Source organism: Hippocampus zosterae, chromosome 14, assembly GCF_025434085.1.
Source record: "Hippocampus zosterae strain Florida chromosome 14, ASM2543408v3, whole genome shotgun sequence".
Lineage (NCBI taxonomy): Eukaryota > Metazoa > Chordata > Actinopteri > Syngnathiformes > Syngnathidae > Hippocampus > Hippocampus zosterae.
The window spans coordinates 18,548,012-18,570,761 of NC_067464.1; the positions used below are offsets into that span (position 1 = coordinate 18,548,012).

Sequence of the window (22,750 nt, forward strand, 5' to 3'; positions counted from 1 at the left end):
TTTTTCTGTTTTCGTTCATCTTTGGGGCCGTTATGGCTGTTGCTCATTATGGCATGTGTCGGTAACTGGGTGGTTGATCGAAAAGTAGATCTTCGATCAAAAAACATTTGGGAACCCCCGCACTGGTCGAAGGAAGCAGCTGACTGCCGCAAACATTCACTGTGAGGCGCGACTGCAAGATTCGGACCACTGTTTTAATTTGTGGGGAAAGAAAAGCAGAATGTCTCCTCTATATAACCACTGACAGACGGTGCTGTAAGTACAGCAAAAATTACATAATTTAGTTCTTAATGAGCAAATTTATATCGTTATCCCTTCAATTCATAAGTTCTGGACATTAGTAGGAAGCGCTTGATAATATTGTTAAAAGTGTGGAATTGCGGCATCTTTAACTGACACCAGTGTACCGGTACATTTTTAGCAATGAAAATCACCAATTCAAGAAACAGTCTTAATCATATTGTATGCTAATGTTGTTAATAGTTTTGACATTTGTTTGAAATCATGGACGAATCCAAGGGTGTGTAAAAATGTTCCTGGATCTTCCATCTGTGGCGTGATCACAGTGTTTGCGCCAAGCGCGATATTTCCAGTGCTGGTGGCAAATAAATGAGCCCGGCGCTCTTGAAGTGTGCATGGAAGAAGCAAATAAGAGACTGCTAAGGATGAAAGCTAATCAATATGCAGGCAAGTGTGGCTTTTGCGAATTCCCAAGTACACAGACGGTGGACAAAATCTTCCTAGCTGATATTGATCGCTCCCACTTATTCTGCAGGCGTGAGTGGAACTGCGTGAACAAACTCTCGCACACAAACAGAGCAGCCCAGCTCATGGCACAGATGTGCAAATTCTGAGATGCACACGAACTGAGTCATGTCTGCTACTTCCTACTCTGAATTGCGTCAAAGGCTGTTCTGGAGGTGTGGCAAATACCGGTAATGCTGAAAAACCTTCGATAGAGTGTTGAAAAACAGCTGCTTGTTGCTGACTGAAGAAAACTTGGGAATGGAAACGGGAAGATGGCTTGTGCACACGAATGAGTCATCGGGAAGTACGTAAAACATGTGAAGTAGGTCTGATTCAATCTGGCGTTGAGAAACAACGAAAAAAGAAACTCCACATTTCTGCAGTTCTTTCGATTGAATTCATGCTATTATCTAAATAAACAGAACGTATGATTTTCCTCAAGTAAAGTCTTTTTTGAATAGGTTCTCCTGACAAGTGTTTCCGGAAGCCGGCATTTACAGGACACGTTGCCTTCAGCGACTGACATTTGCGTAATTTTGGGTCATCCTCGTTAAGTCTTCAACGTCAAACGCATTAACGCCCAATCCCTCCAGAGAATTGCATTCATACGACGCGATTGGTGCCACAACATCGAGGTGGTCTCTTTGCCAAGCCCGTTCGCTCTCCTCATCTCTCTCCTGCCACATGGTCGGGCTCGTCACGTGGAACGGGAAGAGAGGGGGGGCGCGGTAAAAGAGGGTGGCGTTCAGCGAGGCCATCTGGGCATCCCATCTGCAAGGCAGTTATGGCTCTGACGTTTGCGTTCTGGCAGTGCGCGGCGATCGATTACGAGTGACGGGCCCTGATGAGAAACTCCCCAGACGTCTTAATGACGCCGAGTGCTTCTCATAATAGGATGCTGTTAAGGATGACAAATCCTGTAACCTGGTCACTTTGACAAGGTGGAAGGAGACACAGGAAAGCAAACAACTACCCTGGTGGTACGATTAATGTACCGATTTGGAAATAGTTATAAATGAAATATGAACATTAAGACACTGCATTATTTCCACAAATTAAAACAGTTTTCTTGGTTGCAGGTTTGTGAGACGCTTCATCGCGATCGCTCAAGGATCATGAATTAGAACGCACTTTGGAGACACTATTTCTTGTTTGGCTGAAATCTGCTCATTTTAGTGGGCAGTCTGTGTGACGTGAGCCAGCGCCCATTCTCTCCCATATACTGCTGGTGTGAGTGCGATTTTCATGACAGTAACAACCGGTGGGATGGAGCTCATCGGGGAAGTGTGCACGCTCTAACTTATGAAGACAGCAGTTCATCCACTAGACTGTGTGTATGTGGCACCTGGACACACAGCCAAGCATGAATACACCCCGCAACGCCCCCACGTTGACGACACTAACCGATCAAGAACAGTATGAAACTCTTGTCAAACTCTAACGCTTTTAGCGACATCAATGTTACGTTTTAAAAACGGCGGGGCAAAAAAAAAAAACGCTTGCTCACGATTTTCAGAAATAGGATTTACTTTGACAACCTCATCCCAAAAAACGTTTTATTTCACATTTGGAGGTGTTAGCAGGCATTCCAGAGACCCAAATGTCTGCAACCAAACAATAAAAAGTAACTTCTCCCAAATCTGCCCCCACAAATACATTGTTAAAATATGTTCTGTGTCCAAAACCCCAGAGGTGAAATCATATAAGAGTCCATACAGTCGACATCTACTGACCTTTATTCTCTTGAGCCATGCGTAATGCCCGTAAAGACATTTGGGGGGAAATCTCAAGCTGGCAAATCAGTACTTTTGCAGAACTGATGACTGGAAGAGCATCCTGAAGCTCCTCCTTGTTCAGCTTCATGTTGGCACCAGCCACAATCACAATGGCATTCTCACCTGCGTGAAGACAACCGCATGCACGGATCTATGAGGATGGCCGAGTTTCCAGACTCTGCAATTTGAGTTATGTGACATCTCCAAATAGTGTTGACTTGATTTTCCGTGCGCAAATTGGCTGTCAAATCAGCTGAATGTCGATCAACTTACAGTACATTTGGCTTTAGAAATGGGCAACATGTACAGTGACATGGGTAAAGCCACCTGTGTTCCATTCACTCGTAAAAAACAAAATGAATGACTTTCATAGATTTTACAATTATAACTCCAGTATCCATAGTTTTGATATACGTCATTTATGGGTGAATGCAAATAAATATAATTTGTAATTTCCAAGGCATACATCCACATCCAATTGTTTTCACACTTTTATATTTCCATTTTAGCATTATGAGTGGAAAGTAGAATAGTTAGGGTTGACCAATCCAGGATATTTTATGATTGAAAAATACAAGATAAAAAAAACCCCCCAAAAACCTCAAAACATTTTCCAGTGGCCCTATAGTAATACAAATGGTGAAAATTCTTGTATGTGCACTTTTATTCTCACCTAAAGTGAATTTGTTCCCCGTTTCTCTTTTCATCCCTTTGCAAAGTTTTGTAGAAATTGTCTCTAAGATTTGTGTGCTAATTGTCTCGGTCTTAACTTTAGATCTTTTATAATGTCAGAATGCTTAGGGTCAAAAACTACTGCAGTACTACAGACAGGTCGACGGTGCCTTCCATAATTAGTGGCACCCCTGGTTAAGATGTGCTCTTTAGCTTCAAACATTTTTTTGATATAATATAAGACTACACCCCCCCCCCCCCCAAAAAAAAGAGGAAAATTAAACCTTTAATTCAAGTAAATTTTTTTATTCCGACTCCAGCCTTCCTGTGTGGAGTTTGCATGTTCAACCCGTGCCGGCGTGAAGTTCAAACTCTTTTGCTTGAACTAGCGTGTAAACATTTGCCAGAAGAGCAAAGTTATAAGAGCAAAATGATTATTTGCTCGCTTCTGACAAAATCTTTTCCAAAAAAATACTCGATCACCGATTCAATCAGAATGTGGAGCAATACATTAAAAAACGCTGATAAATATTAAATATAAGATGTAATGTTTACATGTTTACATTCCCTTCCCTGAGACTAATGGAAAAAAGTAGGCATGAACATCTTCAATCATTCGGGTGGCTGGGGCAAAAAACAAAAACATGGAGTAGAGTGGGCGGCCCGGTAGTCCAGTGGTTAGCACGTGGGCTTCACAGTGCAGAGGTACCGGGTTCGATTCCAGCTCCGGCCTCCCTGTGTGGAGTTTGCATGTTCTCCCCGGGCCTGCGTGGGTTTTCTCCGGGTGCTCCGGTTTCCTCCCACATTCCAAAAACATGCATGGCAGGCTAACACTCCAAATTCTCCCTAGGTATGAGTGTGAGCACGGATGGTTGATCGTCTATGTGTGCCCTGCGATTGGCTGGCAACCGGTTCAGGGTGTCCCCCACCTACTGCCCGAAGACAGCTGGGATAGGCTGCAGCACACTTGCGACCCTTGTGAGGGTAAGCGGATTCAATGGATGGATGGATGGATGGAGACCTGACTGATAAATAATCTGACAATGATTTAAGATGATGTGTTAAAAATTATATTGCAACATTCGTGTGTTTTGGCATTTGATACAAGGAGATTGAGATGTAACATTCAAATACAATTTCTTGTGAGCTTCATGACTTGAATTTATCTGCAGTGGACTGTTCGCCATGTGAACACATTTTTGTAAATTTGAATATACGACAATGCTTGCTTGGATCACCTGTACATCTGAGGGTGTATTACCTGATCATTATAGAGAAGTGAGAATATGTGTATCTGTGTGCATGCAACAGGACTAACAGTGAGCAGTGAGCATGCTTAAAGTAGATGATAAGTGGCTTTAAGATCTCTGCTGTGGGGTCTCGACTGGATTCAAAAGCCTTTACCTGCATCGTTGACAATGATGGAGGCAACGCCGGTGGCTGCTTCAGAGGTCCGTCCAACAAAGCCTAAGAAAGTGAGGAATGAAAAAAGAAAACACTACATCACAATGTTGTGACAATAGCAACATTTCAAGTTTGATTCTAAATCCACGCATTGTGGGTAAATGGGTGACGAAATTGGGTTGTGTAGATGGTGACAGTGGGCTCAACTCTGCTAGTTGACAAACGCTATTGATTAAGTTTCCTCGTCACAAAACAATTCACACTGGTTTGACTTAAGAGAGATATGGGAAGGCATGTTGTTTGAATGTGTCACATGTGCTTACCTGTTGCTCAGTAAGGAGTTTGGCCACTGTACTGTGGTGGAGGTTTTCCTTCAGCTAGCTTGAGTAATTTTATAGCATGCTTTGCAGACAGGCTTTGTCTGTTGGCTATGTAAGCGAAACATGGACTGATTTCCATCCTTCATCTTTTGTGGTCATTTCTCTTCTCTCTCTTTCACTTTTTCTTCCACCCACGCCAAAAAACACGGCAACCACTTTGGACAAAGAGGCGCGCACTGTGTAGACGCACACTGTATGGCACTGTTAGTTTTAAAGTATCGGTACCGAAAAGTCTTGGTTTCGGGCAGATTTTGATGGCACGGTTTTGTGAAGATTTCTGGTAGCCAGTGCGATTCCATTTCAATTTTATTGATGTATTTATTTTTTGCTCTTAGTTGTTGATTGTTAAAGCAAAAAGTTAGCATACAAATAGCAAACTTCTAGTCGAATCTAGGCTACAAATGTTGGACCACACCTGTGCACTCAGTGTGCATAAGCTATGAAAACTAATTTTGCCGTATTCACCGAATTTGGCTGCAACCTTTGTTTGTGAAAATATTGAAACTTTTAGCGCACATAAAACTCAAAAGCGTGCGATATCTTGGGAAACACTCGTGTTTACCTGTGTACACGCCATTGTCCTTGAAATTCTGGGTATAACTGTCTCCAAAGGAGTCGTTACCAACCTAGAATAGACAGAAGACAAAACGATTACAAGGAAGATGTCAAGCAGGGTCAGACTTGGTTAGCGGCAACGTTTGAAAAGTGTATACTTAAATCTCCGATGAGTTGGATTTTCGTGTGCCCTGCCAGCATACTGGCATGGTGCCGCCGCCGACAATGAGCAAACGTGAACACACAAAAGTCAACAAAAGCACACACGCGCAAACACACGACCAGCTGCGCCAAGCCTTGAAGACACGATTACCCCGCCTTTACGCCTCTTCATGCCCACCTAGCTTCATTTTCCTTTCTTCCGTCCACATCTATAGCTACTTTGGGTTGTGGAGGGGGTCCCCACCTTGGCCTGAGGCACCTGCTTCGAACCCACGCTCTCCAAAAAACATGCCAAAATACGGGTACTTGTAGCTGTGTGATGATGGGTTGGGCTGGTATTGGCTGCTTGGCCTCATTCACTTTGAAGAGTGGCCTTCTGTCTTGGATGTTTTTGATAAGCTAGAATGTCTATTTTTGGGTTCTCCCCATGCCCGGAGAGCTCCTCCTGCACTGGGTTGTTATCGATCGGGCCTCTTTGTTCTGACAGAGGTGGGGCGCCGGTGCTTTAGTGCTTGGGTTGAAAGGCCACACCATGCTTACTGATCGGAGATGTAGGGTTGTGTCGTATGGGAATAGGCTTGTTTGGAGGCGTGCAAGAGTGGGTGGCGTATGCACGCAGTCTGGTATTGATCAAGAGAAAATGAGACATGTAGAGTTTATGCCATAAAATGAAGTTTTGGGAGTTGCTAAAAAGTTGTTGGAATATACTGTATATCGCTTTGGTGTGAACAGCGTAGAGAACAGTCACAGTGGGGAGATACAGTTGCTGACTTTGTTGAGTTAACAAGTTGTGAATGATCATCTGTCTGTCATCCTCCATGAACCAGGTACTAAGTCCCCTGTTAAATAGCAAACAGATCCAACACAAACATCACACGTGGCAATTTTGCACTTTTCGGAACAGTTTGATCTGCGTTCGACTGGAGAAGTTGTGTCATTACCAGTATGACAATGGCAGAGAGGACGGCTCCATTGATGCCATCATGACCAAAATGGTCAGCATAAATTCCTTTTGCTGCACCTTCCTCCAAAACCTCACAAACATTTCACGCACTAAAATCGACAAAGCTTTAGAACTGCATAAGGCTGGTATGCGCGTATATCCTACTGTTGACTTTTTTACTCTGTCAAAATGGGGATTGTGGGGCACTCAGCACACAGGACGGACAGTTAGACATCTTTACTGTACATACCTTGGCGACCATTGCGGTTTTGGCCCCTAGTCTTGCAGCTTGTATGCACTGGTTGGCCCCTTTTCCTCCAAAGCCGATGAAGAAGTTGTGACCATGGATGGTTTCCCCTTCTTTTGGGAGCCTTGCTGATTGGCTGAGGGTAAAAACAAACATGGTACATTTTAAATGTGCGTGACTCAACTTTTATAAAGTATGTGCTGAGTTTCATTAAACACTGGATATAATATTTCAGGACCAACTAAATTCATACTTATTTATTTATCAAGTTTTGGAGCAACTGGCACAAGGTTTTCTTTGGTTTTTTTGGTTTTTTTTAACACTCCGCAGTGTGTGTCAATTACTCTATTAAAGTTTTCCAGTTGTTCTATAAATACTCAAAAAATATATTGTAATTAGAAAAAAAAGATTTTACATTAAATAACTGCCATATCCAGAATAGCTGTGAGATATAGGCAAGTAAGTGTGTCCAAATTTGCCGTCAATGGCAGCACCAGTAATAGCTGACTCATCAAGGTTGGTTGACGTACAGCCCCTCTGCTCCTCTCTGCTCCTCTCTTTTTGGCACAGGTGGATGCCCTTACAAGCTGTCTGTCCTCAACCAATAATAGAGAGACTGGAAGGTGAGTAATATGGGCAAAGAGAAAACGGCGGAATCATACGTGCGTCAAGAAGTCGTTGTTTGGCCTCGGGCCAGTGTTGCCACAGAGCCAAAGGACCTGCGGTTGGTAAAATGTTGTCATTAACTTGATTTCCCTCCTCTGTAGTTGGGACTTTCTTTTCAACATAAGTATATGTGGGAATGTTTGTTTGACGCAGGTGTGCTATATTAAATCAAGTTTCCTCAATCCCTGCATTTCCAGTAAAACGAGACAGTCAGAACACGAGAGGATGCTATAAATGCTGCTTTTGCATTGGTGCGTAAAAACACTCCAATGCCAAAAGCGGGAACAGGATGTGAGTTCAGAAAGGCAGCAATGGGGTGAGAGGGAAATGGCACAAAAGGCGAACATTTAATCACACGCACACGACCTAGTCGCCACTGCGAAAGCTCAGCTGAGGAAATTCTATATGAAAAGAATTCACACAGGACATAAATTAGACTATGTGTATGATTGATGACGTTTTCACAAGAAAAAAAGAATTAGTGTGTGTGTGTGCGTGGGTCTGAGTGTGTATTTGCGTATGCGTGTGTGTCTGTTTGCAAAGTACGCTTGTGTTTTTTTGGATCGTAAGCAGATTATGTCTTTCTCCATCCTATAGCCTTTCCATTCCTGTAATAGAGATACATCTTGGTCCCATCGGTCTAAAAAACTATGCTCAAAAACTTTTGTGGCTCATCACTGTACTTCTTTGCAAAACCCAATCTGGCCTTCTAATTGCTTTTGCTGATGAGTGGTTTACATCTTGTGGTATGGCCTGTAGATGTCTTCTCTTTTCGTCCTCTTTTTGGCAACACGATGGATGATTGGTTATCACGTCTGCCTCACAGTGCAGAGGGGCAGGGTTCAATTCCGGCTCCGACCTTCCTGTGTGGAGTTTGCATGTTCTCCCTGTGCCTGTGTGGGTTTTCTCCAGGTATTCTGGGTTCCTCCCACATTGCAAAAACATGCATGGCAGATTAATGGAACACCCTAAATTGTCTCGAGATGTGATTGTGAGTGTGAATGTTTGTTCGTCTATGTGTGCCTTGCGATTGGCTGGCAACCGGTTCAGGGTGTACCCCGCTTAATGCCCGAAGATGCTCGGGATAGGCTCTAGCACACCTGCGACCCTTATGAGGATAAGCAGATTAGAAAAGGATGGTTGGATGGAAATCTTTTTCTTTGAACAGTGGATTGTGATACCTTGACTCCTGCCCTGTGGCGGTCGGCAGTGATGTCACTGACTTGTCTTTGGTGTTTTCTCTCACAATGCTTCTGTCATCAACTGCTGCTGATACAACTTGGTCAACCTGTTCAATGTTTGTAGCTCAGTATGCTGATAGATTCTTTCTTTTTCAGGACCTTCCAAATTGTTGTACTGGCTATGATCCAATGTTTGTGCAATAGCTCTGGTGGTGTTCCAATACCGGCTTCAAGACAAACAAATATTGTTCTATCCAAAGTTGCTGAACTTGTCCATCAATTAAAAGCTACAATTCTGAAAGTTGGTTCCATATTCATCCATTGATCGAAAACCCGAATGTCTATAGCGTACAATAAAAACAAAATAATTGACCTTGCCGTGACTTATGATCGGGCTCGCGATCAGTCCAGGGCATGCCCCACACCTTGACCAAACTCAACTGGGCAGGCTAATATACCCACGACCCTAGTGAGGTTAAAGCAGTACAGAAAATGGATGGATGGAGAACAGAAAACCTTTATTACCATTGTATCATCAGTACTAAAGTGTACATGGCTGTCATGCCTGGATCAGACTACAAGAAAAATGTGATCCCTCATGATGGCACGAGATCACATTACGGCCATAAAATCCTCAGTCAGAACACTGGCAACACAACACGACATATATTAGGACATCAACGTATCCCGACTTGTACCATAATTGGACTCATCTTGTCAAATCAAGCTGTTGAGGGAGGTGGGACGGAAAAACGTTCGAGGCCATAACAGTGACCGTAGTGGTGGCAACAACAACAATAATGGAGGAGGAGGCGCCAGCTTTGATTGCGGCAATATCATGTGTTGAAATATAAACAACAAAAATATGAAAAATGCCTGTGAGGTCATCCTTGGGTGACGGTATGTGCTGTCCATTCTTCAAAGAGAGCTTGAGGTAATGCTCATGCTACTTTTGATACCGCCATCAAGTACTCAACATAATGTAATGCAGCAAGATACGTAGCTATGTTACCAGGTCATGGTAATCGTCACATCTGACATCAAAAGTACTGGGCTGCCGCTGCCATAAACCCCTCCATTGTTGCTGAATCAACACCATTCTGCAAGGAGCGGGCCGAAATATCTCCACAGAGGTGTGAAAGACTCAGTGCCGGTGATAGATGTTTGCTGCCGAAAGTGGCCCAACCAGTTTTTAGGTTCAGGGGGGCAAATACTTTTTCACGCAGGGCCAAGTGGCTTTGTATTTTTTCCCCTTTAACAATAAAATCAGCCATTTAAAAACACAATTTTCACGAGGTTTATCTTTGTATGTTTATTGATATTCTTGTGATGACATTAAAGTGGGGATCAACTACTTTTTCATCGTACGTTGCTTCTAGTGATGGGTCCAGCAACACCAATGCGTCGACGCATGCGTCGAGCACACAGAGCAATCCACGTGTCGTGCGTGTGCGGCTTCGTGACGATCACGTGACCAACACATGAACTGCGTAGACTCAGTCCAGGCTAGGTCGACTCAATCCAGGCTGCGTCGATGCCGCAAAAGGCCGCCAAACTGTGTTTATAAGGAAGTGCGTCGAGCGACGCAATGCCGCCTGCCGAAACAAGCCAGACCTTACCCTCGCTCGAATAAAAATAGATATTTGGACAAAAAGGAAAACACACAGATCATCAGAAAAACATGTCCGTCTGACTTCGAGTATCGTGTCGGCTAGGCTAGCTTAACTGTTGTCGTTTTTCAAAGCTTCTTTGATAAGTGAGTACATGCACACGCACACGCACGCGCACGCACACACACACATACACACACACATACACACACACACACACGCACGCACACACACACACACACAGTAGTGATGAAGTGCCCCTTTTAAGCCAACAAAAGCAATGCTTCTCTGATTGGCATGTTTGGCTTTTACTCGCTTGTCAATTAGTCCGCAAATACTTGCATGGGACACACCACCAAACAAAATAGCCCCCTTTTTCCTATGAACAATTTTGCACAGCAATTAGATATGATCAAAAAAACAATAATCTGATAACACAATATACGCAACAACACTACAGCTCTGGTTAGCTTTTACATTTGACACCATGGTGATCCCGCCTATTATAAACCGGTCATCCCTTGTAAAAACAGAAAATGGTGACTCGGCAGCATCACTACAAAGGCTTGGGTGGAGAAACTCGGTGTGGATCGGTTTTATACAAGTCATTATCTGAACGACTTGCTCATAGTTTTTTCTTTTTGTTTTGGTTCTGCAAATTCACGCTAAACGGATGATCACTAATACAGCATTTGTCAGTTAATATAAGTAATTGACACATCCATTTTTGCATAATGTGCCCTTTTTCAGACTTTGACAACAAAAGGGAGCTATTGAGAATTTATTCATGAGCTCACATTTTATGTCATACATGTTTGTTGTAAGCGGGCAAGAATACAGCTTTTATATCTATAATGCACTTTCGTGGTAGATGCATAACTGAAATTCATTCCTCTGTGGTCAGAAAATAAATGCGATTGTGCTCAACCACAAACCAAGATCTGCATTTAAAAGTTGCAAAAATCTTTTTTTTTTTAAATTCACATTTTCTGTCTCAGTTTGAAGTTAAATACAGTAACAGTACAGTGTTGCTGGTCCTGCTCTCTGGAATGACCTCCCACTGAACATTCGGCAAGCCTCCTCGCTGCCCATCTTCAAAGCCCTCCTCAAGACTTACTTTGGCATTCGACTCACCATGACTTAGATTTGTTCTTGGTTTTACTGTTTGGTGCTTTCTACCGCCTTTATTACCGATTTGCCTTCCTGTTTATTGTGCATGTTAAATTGCTCCATGTACAGCACTTTGTATGCAGCGATGGCTGTTTGAAAGTGCTCTATAAATACTGTTGACTTGACTTGACAGTATACCGTGCAATGTATCAAGCAGGCAGATAAATGTGCTGTAACAGGGTTTCGGGCTGCACCTAAATGGTGGCCTTTTGTCCCGAAAATTTGATTCAGGTTCAGAAAACTTTATTTATCCCCGTGGGGCAATTGAGACAGGGAACCTAAATGTATCGCCTGCCTACGTGTGATCAATCAATTTGCCAATTTATTTAAACATTCTTGAATATTTTTTGTTGCTGACCGAATGCTGCTGCTCACTTCTGCCGAGATAAGATAAGATAAGATATCCTTTATTAGTCCCACACTGGGAAAATTTACAGATACTAAGTGGAAATATGAACATTTACTTCGCAAGTCAATTACATTTTCTACTTGCGCCCCTACAATTTCAGGTTAGGGGCCATGGTGCTGCTAGTAAATAAAAGTTAGTCTGGAGCACGAGCTGTGTAATGCACAATACAACTTATGAATCATGCTTTGCAAGGAGGAAAAGAAAACAACTAACACATACTGTATTTTTGTACATGTATTATACTTAATTGAAAAAAAAGTTCTTGCTTTGGAAATGCTCAAGAATTTGCTTAATTTAGGTTTTTAACAGGTGAAAGATGGAGCTACACAATTACTTTTGGCAGTAGGGGGCGCTGCACGTCTTTGACAACGGGTGAGAGACTCCTGATCGACTCTGCTCCTCTGTGTACGTACAAGTGAACCGATGGCCACTCAACACAACTTTCTACAAAATAACAATTTGTATTTGAGAGGAATGGCAGCATAAAACGTGTGTGTGTGTGTGCGCGTGCGTGCGTGCGTCAATCATTTGCAATGCCACACGTCCAACTTTTCAAGACAATGGGATTTTTCCAGTTCAAAGCCAGATATATCACATTGAAAGGCTTCAAATGTACTGCTAGTCTCTCCTATCCGCTGTTTGACCTCCATCTGTAGAGCCCCTCATGCCCACTTTCGCAATGCACTTCCCGATAGCTTATTAGAGTTTTGAAGTCATAACTCCTGTCCTTTGAAAGCGGAATACAATGCAGAATCGGCAGTTAAACTGTTAATGAGAAACATGAAAGACATTGGAATGGACGGAAATGGTGTAGCAGACTTTTTCTTTTTTTAATAAATTCAGATTTCTACCCAAAATACTCAGTTTCAAGATTGCTTTGTTCTTTTTAATTACCCCCTCCACCCCAACACCCAGATTTTATGAAATAGAATTTATAGAAAATGCGTTTAAAAAAAAGATTTTTAGTGGGATGGTCACATTTGAACATGTGAGTATCCTGTCATTCCTTCCAAAGTTTAAAATAAATGAGGGTGACAAACTGTTTTCAAACGATTTGCATGTGACAAACGATTTGTAGGAAATAATTTTGTTTGGCTCAATCTCACCACCAAGCAGGCTGATGCAACATCAACACTTTAGGGCGTACGAACATCATAATTAGCAACAATCTTTAGATCTTCAGCATCTGTCAAAAACCAGAACAATTATGTGCTCTCTAAACATTAAGACTGTTTGCAAACATAAATCTCATGCCAGCAACGTTGCTATTAACTTCTTCTATAAAGGGAAGTGTTCAAATGTTGATCTCTGTTTACAATTATTATTAATCTATAGCCCTAAGGTTGCCAATCTGAAATATGTTATTGATTAATGTTGCAGGCTTTTAGGACAGACAAGCTATGAAAATCCAGAAGTAGTCACTACATTTAAACTACTTCCTCTATTTTTGTGGAGACAGTTACAAGCCATGATAGAAAATACACTCCAGCTCATCTTTTCCATAAGCTGACAGACCAAGTCAAAAATAAAATTGCTGATGGGCAATTGTGTTTATTGTTATTAATAAACAATCATTTGAACAGGTTCTAAACACTCGGTGCTTTTGTCACTTGACAGTTGGGACTTTGAATTACACCTGATATAAAACCTGTTAATAAAAAAATCACATCAAATCAAGTCATGACAATATAACTTGACGACTTGACATGTTTTTTTGGACAATCAAATTCTGTAATTGTTTATCATAAAATACAATGATGATATCATTGTATACACATTTAAAAATTGTGAAAAATAAGCAGTTTTGTGTCATGGATGTATGAATCAAAATACACAGTTAAGGACTTGTACTCTTGCTCCCTCATCATAATAGTAACAAGAATAATAAGAAAACCTTTGTCTCACAGTGGAGAAATTCGCCACCACCTTTGTTGTGAGTACAAAGGTCGAGTGCACTCGTTCTTTTTACACCTAACATTACTATTATTATTTTACTCTTGCATGAAGGAAGTTTTGGGATGTTACAATTTTAACTAAGATATATGGCCTACAACACAGTTTTTTTCTGGCGACAACCGGAGCTCACAAAGCAATAGCCATAAATGCATGGCTTTGGTCCACGAAAGCCTGTCCTGAAACCCATCAAACCAACATTGCGGCTCCTTTGCGAGGACACAGTGTGACCTCTCCACACTAAGCCATGATTTAATTTGCATGCAACCTACGAAAAGGAGAACCACAGTCAAAATTGATTTTCAGGTGGTTATTGAACGGGATTAACGGTTCAAACACACAAATACAAAATGAAAACACTTCCAATGCGCAGATGGTCTAACTGAACTAACAATGTGTTAAGCGGTTGAGTGGAATGACTGTTGCTTCTGATGTGACTCACTAGGCCACACCTCTTAAAGGTACACACAAATGTAGTACAATGTGCATGCGACTTTTGGCTGAATGATACTTGATGAAACCAGTTTATTTCTTCAATTATTTTATATTTTATTGAAAAGTAGAATTAGGATCTGTATTGTCACTGCACAGTGTACCACAAAATTTGAGTGGTGTACTACATCAGTGCAACAGGCGAACTCAAAAGAAATAAACACACAGTTACACATATTCAAATAAAGATAAATAATACAAACATGCAAGATTTTGTCGCTGTTAGGCATAATCATAGCATCTGTGACTAACTACTTTTCAGGAAATCAAAAAAGAAGTGATACAATATGTGTACACTATATATAAAATATATAATTCTGTCAGGCTCCTGCAGAGTCAAGACTAGGTAGTTAGTTACATGACATTTCTCAGACATGAGGTGTCCAAGGTTGTTAAGGAATCTATTCCTTTTTAGCCCCTCTCTTCTATTGGTTCTGTTCAAACACTTTTAATCAAAGAATGTAGAATGCTGTTGAAGGTATTTCCTGCGTACTGTGATTACAATCACCTTTAGTGCCTCTTGACCCCCATCTCGGGAGAGTCCCTGAAGGCCGTCAAGTTCCCCCGGGGAGGGACTCTTATCTCAAGATTTATGCCCAGCTATTTTTAGATTGATGAGTAATTTGTAAAAAAAATAAATAATAATAATAATAACAATAATAAATAACAGATCACATGGGGAACATTAATATCGCTTTGTGAAAAAAATCCTACATTTTAAATATTTGGACATTCGAGATTCTGTCAACATAGAGCAGCATAATCATGTGAGGCTATTTTGGATATTGCAGTGTTGAATTATGGTTTTGTATTTTATAATTTATAAAAAAAAATCTTTTTTTTTGGCGGGGGGGGGGGCTTGGAACAGATTTGTTGAGCTTCATGCAACAACCTTGTAAAAGTAATAACGGATACAGTTTGTGAAGAAAGAACATCAACAACAGGAATGGCAGTTGAACCAATATGGTCTGTGTACAAATTTAAGGAAGTATATAATTCTGCATGAAGAGACATTCAACGATAGCCAGTAATCTTTCAGTTAATTCCAGGGCTGGGTTTACTTACCTGACCAAGTCAGTCATGCAAGAACCAACCACTATCACGTCAAAGGCTTCTTCGGTCATGACCTGATAAGACAGACTTGTGTTATTCAGGCCATAAACATTTCAAGCAAATCAAATGTTTCTTTTCTGAATAATAAGATTATGTACTTTCGATACCAGATTAAGGATTTTGAAAATCCCTTTCCAACTCTCCTTTTTGTTGTTTTCTTTTTATTAGGGTGGCGGGGATACTTCAGGTAAAATGAGCAAATAAGTGGCTCAATGTCCTCCAATCCTGAAGTGCTAGATGGTTTATTTCTTACATGAGCATGGACCAGACAACGAATAAGGTATAAATAGAGCCTTCATCATTGGCTGAGTTGGATTGGATTCAGTCACATATTGGTGGTGTATGAGCATGTGTGTGTGTGTGTGTGTGTGTGTGTGTGTGTGTGTGTGTGTGTGTGTGTGTGTGTGTGTGTGTGTGTGTGTGTGTGTGTGCGGGGCAGGGGGTGGGAAGGGGGCTCAGCGGCTTCCATAGTAGACGACGTGAACACACAACAGCCGAGCACAGTCTTTAATTAATTCAATCCTCAGTTTGTATCAGAGCTAATGCTATTCGTGTTAATCTCTTCAAATCTCTTCCTCGGCAGTGGAGGACTTGGAAAGCCTGGCCGCTGGCTGTGGGATGCTTTACTTCCCTCTCTCTTTTCCACATTTCACAACATATTGTCTTTCGTCTGCATGCAGTCAAAGTAAATGTTATAAGCAGCCAGTAGAATATCCTCAGATATTCACAGTCCAATCATTTAAAAAAGGTATTATTTGCTAAGTATATACTGATCTGTCAAAGCTGACCAGCTTCATCTAAAATGCATAGGGGTTCACTCTTCCGCAGGTTAAAACGGCATCTCTGCCAAATGAATAAATCCAAACAAACAAAACAACCATTTAAAGAAATACTCTTTGAATCCCTTAAGATTTTGTAGATTACTCTCGGTACAAACTAGGTTGAAAACGTTTACATTCATCAAGAATGGAAAAACAAAACAAGACAGTCCTTGTAATTTATTTTACCCACATTTTATTCAGCAGAACAAGAATACGACACTTTTTGTTTAAGCTGTTGGATAAATTTAGACCAACGGCTAACATTTTCAAAACTTCCTGTTGACTCAAATATGGAACACTGGAGCCATAAACTACTCACAGCTTTGACCCGTGTCAATTTTGAATCTCATGTGTAGACTTGGTTTTGTCTGAAATATACATGCATAGAAAGGGGTGTGCATATATTTTTCCTTCAGGCAATACCAAAAAGAAATATTATAACCAGTATGACATTATGGACACAATGGTATTATAAACATAAGAAAGTCGTTGTCAACTGGATTTGACAGAACGTGTACAAAATGTTGAAGGTGCACTGGTCTGACGCAGAAACAGTACAGACGATTTTTCTTCTTTTTATGTGTGTTTTTATGTTTGGCAGTGAATGATACAATACTGCATGGAAGCCATTTTAACGAAAAACGAAGACCACGACCGAGTTCTTATTGTTATTCCATCCATCCATTCTCCGAACCGCTTGATCCTCACTAGGGTCGCGGGGGGTGCTGGAGGCTATCCCAGCCGTCTTCGGGCAGTAGGCGGGGGACACCCTGAATCAGTTGCCAGCCAATCGCAGGGCACACAGAGACGAACAACCATCCACGCTCACACTCACGCCTAGGGACAATTTAGAGCGTCCAATCAGCCTGCCATGAATGTTTTTGGAATGTGGGAGGAAACCGGAGCACCCGGAGAAAACCCACGCAGGCCCGGGGAGAACATGCAAACTCCACACAAGGAGGTCAGAGCTGGAATCGAACCCGGTACCTCTGCACTGTGAAGCCGACGTGCTAACCACTGGACTACCGGGATTGCCTGTTATTGTTATTATTATTTATAATTAACAATTACTTCATCATTACAACTTTAATTTGAAATGCAACGAGAGCGGCATGATATTGTCCTGCAACCTAAAGTTATATCACCGTTCACTCACTTGCTAAATGAAAACTGTCATCTAATATTGTGATTTCAACGTCGTTCACTTAAAACATAGGTGTCAAACTCAGGTCCTGGAGGACCGCTGCCCTGCATGTTTTCCAAGGCTCCCTGTTGCAACACACCTGATTCAAATGAACAGATCAGCAAGCTATGCGGAAGCCTGTCATTGAACCTGTTCATTGTATGATTGTTCATTGTAAAGTTTATAGTCAATTTTAAATGTTTTACCGGAATAAACATCAGATGATTCCGATTAAGTGGACCGTGCATGCAGTAAATCCTTTATATAATAATGGAAAAGGGTATCATGCCTAATTCAACGTAAATGCTAGTAGTCATGCTACAACTTCAGAAATATTATGGATACGGTATAATTAAAACGATGACAATAATAATGTAATCATTCAGACACTCAACATGTTTACCTTTTCTGTTTTCTAAATGAAGCAGGGCAAAGCACATCGCTTCCTCAGCGCTGCTGGACAGGGACAACGAGGAAACTCATGCCTGACTAGTATGATTCCACATCTAACAAACACATAATTTAAAGTGATGTATATAAATCCTTAAAATATACAGTCTCTCTAATTATCAGACTCAAAAACGTATATCATCATACAGATTTGTATATTTGAATTATATTATTCATTGTTTAAACAGGCATTATAGTAGACCACTAAATTAGGTCCTTCAAAAGGACCTAAACAACATGTACCCGGAAGTAATGGAGTATGAACTAAACGCTCAAGTCGAAATTTTAGTTATTTAACTGTCATCTTTTTGAGGTATTATAATTTGCACAACACGGTATTTAAATTAACAAAAACGAATGTATATTATATACCGATAAATGTAATCGTTGAAATGTTAATGATTTAAAATGCCGAATAACACTTTCAATTCCTCAATACTGTATACTGAAGGGTGTCAACAAAGTCTGAGTACGTTTTTGAGATTGGAGTGGTACCCTCGCTCACCAGACCTTTCTTCCCTTGACTTCTGTTTCTGGGGTATGCTAAAAGAGAAAGTGTACTCGATGAATTATACAGTTTCAAACGACACGAGAGAAGGTTTGACCAGACAATGTGCCGAAATCGACAGCGATGCAGACCTATTCCATCGAGTTCACTTGAATTTTGCAAAGCGAATCAAATTATGCATTGAAAATTATGGAAGTCACGTTGTTAATATTCTTTATAAACATTACAATTTAATACAATTGTTTTGTTTTCGGAAGTTTTTTTTTTTTTTTACCATTCACTCAGACTTTATGGACAGGACACTCTTGTATGTTTAACCGTAGCCATATTGTCAAAGCTCATTGATATGCGACCATATCGGGACAGTGTCTGGAGTCTTATCAAGATCTGACAAATTAAATCCTTGACAGAAATTATTATGGTGTCTTGAAACATTTCCATGGCACCAATAAATAAATATTGTAGCTCTCAAGAATATTGTCTGTAATTTCACATATATTGAAATCAAATCAGACCAACCCTCCTTTTAAATTTGTTTTGCTCATTTTCTGATTTGTCAGGGTACATAAAATGAACAACGTGTCCCCGGAAGTTGCACTGCACAGGATTTCACCGGAGTTGCGACCCTTGCTATGCAGTGTAGTGCGGAATGGCCGTGTGGGACTGGACTCCACAAATTGCCTCCGAGTGACAGACCTCAAAACTGGGTGAGGTTGTTCGTTTTGCACACAGGTCTGATAAGAATGAGAATTCAGGTGACAATGGATTTTGAGGCGCCTATCAATGTGTGTATTATTTTTAAAAATGAAATACATACTGTTGTTACCAAGTTGGGCGGCCCGGTAGTCCAGTGGTTAGCACGTCGGCTTCACAGTACAGAGGTCGTGGGTTCGATTCCAGCTCCGGCCTCCCTGTGTGGAGTTTGCATGGTCTGCGTGGGTTTTCTCCGGGTGCTCCGGTTTCCTCCCACATTCCAAAAACATGTGTGGCAGGCTGATTGAACACTCTAAATTGTCCCTAGGTGTGAGTGTGAGTGCGAATGGTTGTTCGTTTCTGTGTGCCCTGCGATTGGCTGGCAACCGATTCAGGGTGTCCCCCGCCTACTGTCCGAAGACAGCTGGGATAGGCTCCAGCACCCCCCGCGACCCTAGTGAGGATCAAGAGGCTCGGAAGATGAATGAATGAATGAATGTTACCAAGTTGAACGTTATTTTTCCTTTTTAAAAGTAGAATTATGCCTAAAACATTCTTCTGAAATTGAAGTCGATATTAACATCTTGCTTCAAGCCATCACTGCTGATATGTTGTCACTACATCCATTCTATTGATATTTCCTTTGCAATAATATGCAAAGTGATGGTTAACTCATTTTATATTTTAACTACGGTATGTTTACTTCAACCAAATTAAATTGTTTCAACAAACCAGTCAATACAAAATAGTTCAGACTGTAAGTTGTTTGCGCTTGCTCACAGTCCTTTTATGTTTTGAATTATTTTGCCTTTTCAGATGTACATCTTTGACCCCAGGTCCTTGCTGCGATCGCTTCAAACTTCACATCCCCTATGCTGGAGAAACCCTGAAATGTAAGTGAGGAAAACTGACCATACTTCTTCCCTGAGTTTTATTTAATTCAATGTGTCATGCATGACAGTTTGTAGTTACATTTCCGGTCATGTCACCAACATTGTATGGGTCAATCTTTTGGCATTGAACCAATTAGATCTTTAACATTTTCATTACAAGGCACAATCAGTATTGGTGTTTCAATTGTGTGCCACACCTAAAGTACTTTACGTGTGAGAATATTTTTGCACACATATTTATGATTGCAAAAATGCTCAAGAGAAAATCAGCTGGAGAAAACATAAAAAGGTGCAGAATGTTGCCCTAAAAACAACCACAACCATATCTAGAAGTCTTCTTAACGTCCAATGCTACTGAGTCTTTTGTAACCCTCTTTAGTGTAAGTAAATATAAAGGAATGCGGGTTGAAAGCAGATGTTTGTTTTAGGCTGTCATCTTTGTGGAATTTTCTAAGACTCATGGAATGAGCACTTTAAACAGATCTAAAATCGTCCATAGTCAAGTCAAGTCAAGTCAACAGTATTTATAGAGCACTTTCAAACAGCCATCGCTGCATACAAAGTGCTGTACATGGAGTGATTTAACATGCACAATAAACAGTAAGACAAATCGGTAATAAATATATAACAAATATATTCATGGAATAACAATTGATCATGAAAGTAAACAACTTATTCCACTGACCATGCTGCTCTTGGCACAAATGATGTTCGGTTTGCACTTTGTAAGAGGGGTTTTCATGGCAAGTGACACCGTTTGAAATATCACGGTAATTTTGATGTGTTTCACCTGTACCAGGCACACTGAGGACTTACCGGTACTACAACATTAGAGGCATTTTTTCACCCCAATTTTGTTCATGTCGGAAATTGTACAACCTAGAGGTAAATGCTCCAATGTGCTCAGAAAACGCTGTTTAATTTGCATTGGAGCCAGCATATTTTGTGTTATGGCAATTGTGAATTCACCTAATTGCATGTTTTTTGTTTTTCTTAAGCCTATTTTGCTTGTGAAGGCAGCACTTGTAATAGGAATTGATGTGGACAACATTAACATCTGAGCGTTGGCCAGAACTGGAGTCCAATCAATTAATCCGCCTGCTGATAAATCGGTCAATATGTAACTTATTATTAACTTTTCTGCTCTGCGGAGACTTTGTCTCCCTGCTTCCTATGTGTCTGTGCTGTGGTGCACTCTCTACCTTAGTGTCTGGCCCGTCCCCCCCTCTGCTCAAACAGCCCAGTGAATCGCAGCGCACTTGCAAAACCACGAACACTCACTCGTCTGCAGCAGAGGAAAGGACAAATGCGCGAAAAATTATGTTTATTTATTTATTTAAAACTCCACGAAAAGCTGTGATTTTTTAAGATAATAGAATACTGCACTTGAGTGCCACATGTTCTTGTGGAAACAGGCTGTTAGGGCACATCAGGGTTAGCATTCAATTTGTTCCCCCCCACCTAAGTTTTACAGCACATATTACAGTGTTTAAATGTTGTGTATTGCATATTTGTGAGATAAACAAATACATATGCAACATTTAAAGTCCCTTTAAAGTGAAATACACATATTCTAAATTTGACACAACACAGAGAAGAGTGTTGTTACAATGCTGCAAGATTTAATGATTCAAAGAACGAGTTGTCGCAATGTTTTTCTATGTTGTGACGATGAGGCGTTCTAAAGCGGCCACACCAGCCCGAAGCTCTGTTCCACCTAATGCGTTTCACAGACTTTATTAAAAAAAAAAAGCACCCTCCTCACTTTTTACCCTCTCTTTGTGACACGCTCACACTCACAGCAGACATCAGAGTTCTAAATCGGCCACGCTAGCTGAAGCCCCGATCCATACAGTGTCTGTTAAGTTAAAGCCCCTCTCCATGCTCTTCTTTGCTATGGGATCAATAAGGACTTCTATTTCTTTTTTTGCTTTTCTCTGCATGAAGAACACACACTCGCATCCCACGCTGAGGTCCTATAAAGCGGCTATATCGGAAGAAAAGATGCATTTTCAGGGTGTAGGCGTAGCTAGCTAGCTCACTGCACTTGACAGTTGCACCAGATTTGTTTCCACATGGGTGCAAACAAAGGCCCAAAAGTTCTTTTATATCGAAAGAGGGTCGACCCATGCCCGACTCAAAAGTGTGTCTTGCGTCTTAAAAAAAAAGGAAAGCTGAAGTTGTGAAAAATTGACAGTTCAGTACTTTGCGCATGTTTCCAACAATTATCTCCAATAGGCTCCAATACGTCTTTGATACACTGGTGAAAAGGAAACTTTGAATCGCTTCTCTTTCATCGATAACTACTTCAGACAACAAAGTGTATGCAGGAAAGTGGTTAAGATTGCACAATTGTGTCTTATGTGTTGTGTTGTATTATTATAAAGGTTTTCTTATCCTATCTTAGTGATGTATCTATGAAGGCACTGAGAGTATTATGAAGCGAGGTCGTCACATTAAGTACAAGTTGCAAAAATATATCTTTGTGTGGCCCAAAGGGAATGTGCATTGTGTTATCGTCATTGGCATACGCGACATTGTGTGAGCCTACCGAACAATTGTTTCAAACGCAAGACAAGTTTTGTTCCGCAGAGTTATTGTCATACTTGTATTTAGCCGTTAAGGGAGTTGCGCTCTTTGAAATGTGCGTTGGGGGGAGGGGGGGGGGCAGGGCGGCTCACTCGCCATGCGGATGTTCTGTTCGCTTCCTGTAAACGTATTTC

At 41.1% G+C, this 22,750-nt stretch overlaps 2 protein-coding genes across 5 annotated transcripts in view; one reads left to right on the plus strand and one right to left on the minus strand.

Moving 5' to 3' along the window:
- Positions 1-18,001, minus strand: part of rbks (ribokinase) — a 41,226-nt gene extending 23,225 nt beyond the window's left edge. The window contains exons 1-6 of one of the 3 annotated variants that reach the window (XM_052085836.1): positions 17,887-18,001; positions 15,432-15,493; positions 6,889-7,021; positions 5,541-5,604; positions 4,599-4,661; positions 2,481-2,645 (exon numbers count right to left, since the gene is read on the minus strand). In XM_052085836.1, coding sequence (XP_051941796.1) covers positions 2,481-2,645; positions 4,599-4,661; positions 5,541-5,604; positions 6,889-7,021; positions 15,432-15,490 — 484 coding nt within the window. In that variant the 5' untranslated portion in view covers positions 15,491-15,493; positions 17,887-18,001. The other 2 variants (XM_052085835.1, XM_052085837.1) reach the window with 2 other exon arrangements.
- Positions 18,002-18,131: 130 nt separating this feature from the next.
- babam2 (BRISC and BRCA1 A complex member 2) overlaps positions 18,132-22,750 on the plus strand; it is a 98,958-nt gene continuing 94,339 nt past the window's right edge. The window contains exons 1-3 of one of the 2 annotated variants that reach the window (XM_052085810.1): positions 18,132-18,246; positions 19,002-19,148; positions 19,951-20,027. In XM_052085810.1, the coding sequence (XP_051941770.1) occupies positions 19,012-19,148; positions 19,951-20,027 (214 nt within the window). In that variant the 5' untranslated portion in view covers positions 18,132-18,246; positions 19,002-19,011. Of the gene's footprint in view, positions 18,247-18,342; positions 18,472-19,001; positions 19,149-19,950; positions 20,028-22,750 lie in introns of those variants that run through there. The other variant, XM_052085811.1, reaches the window with a different exon arrangement.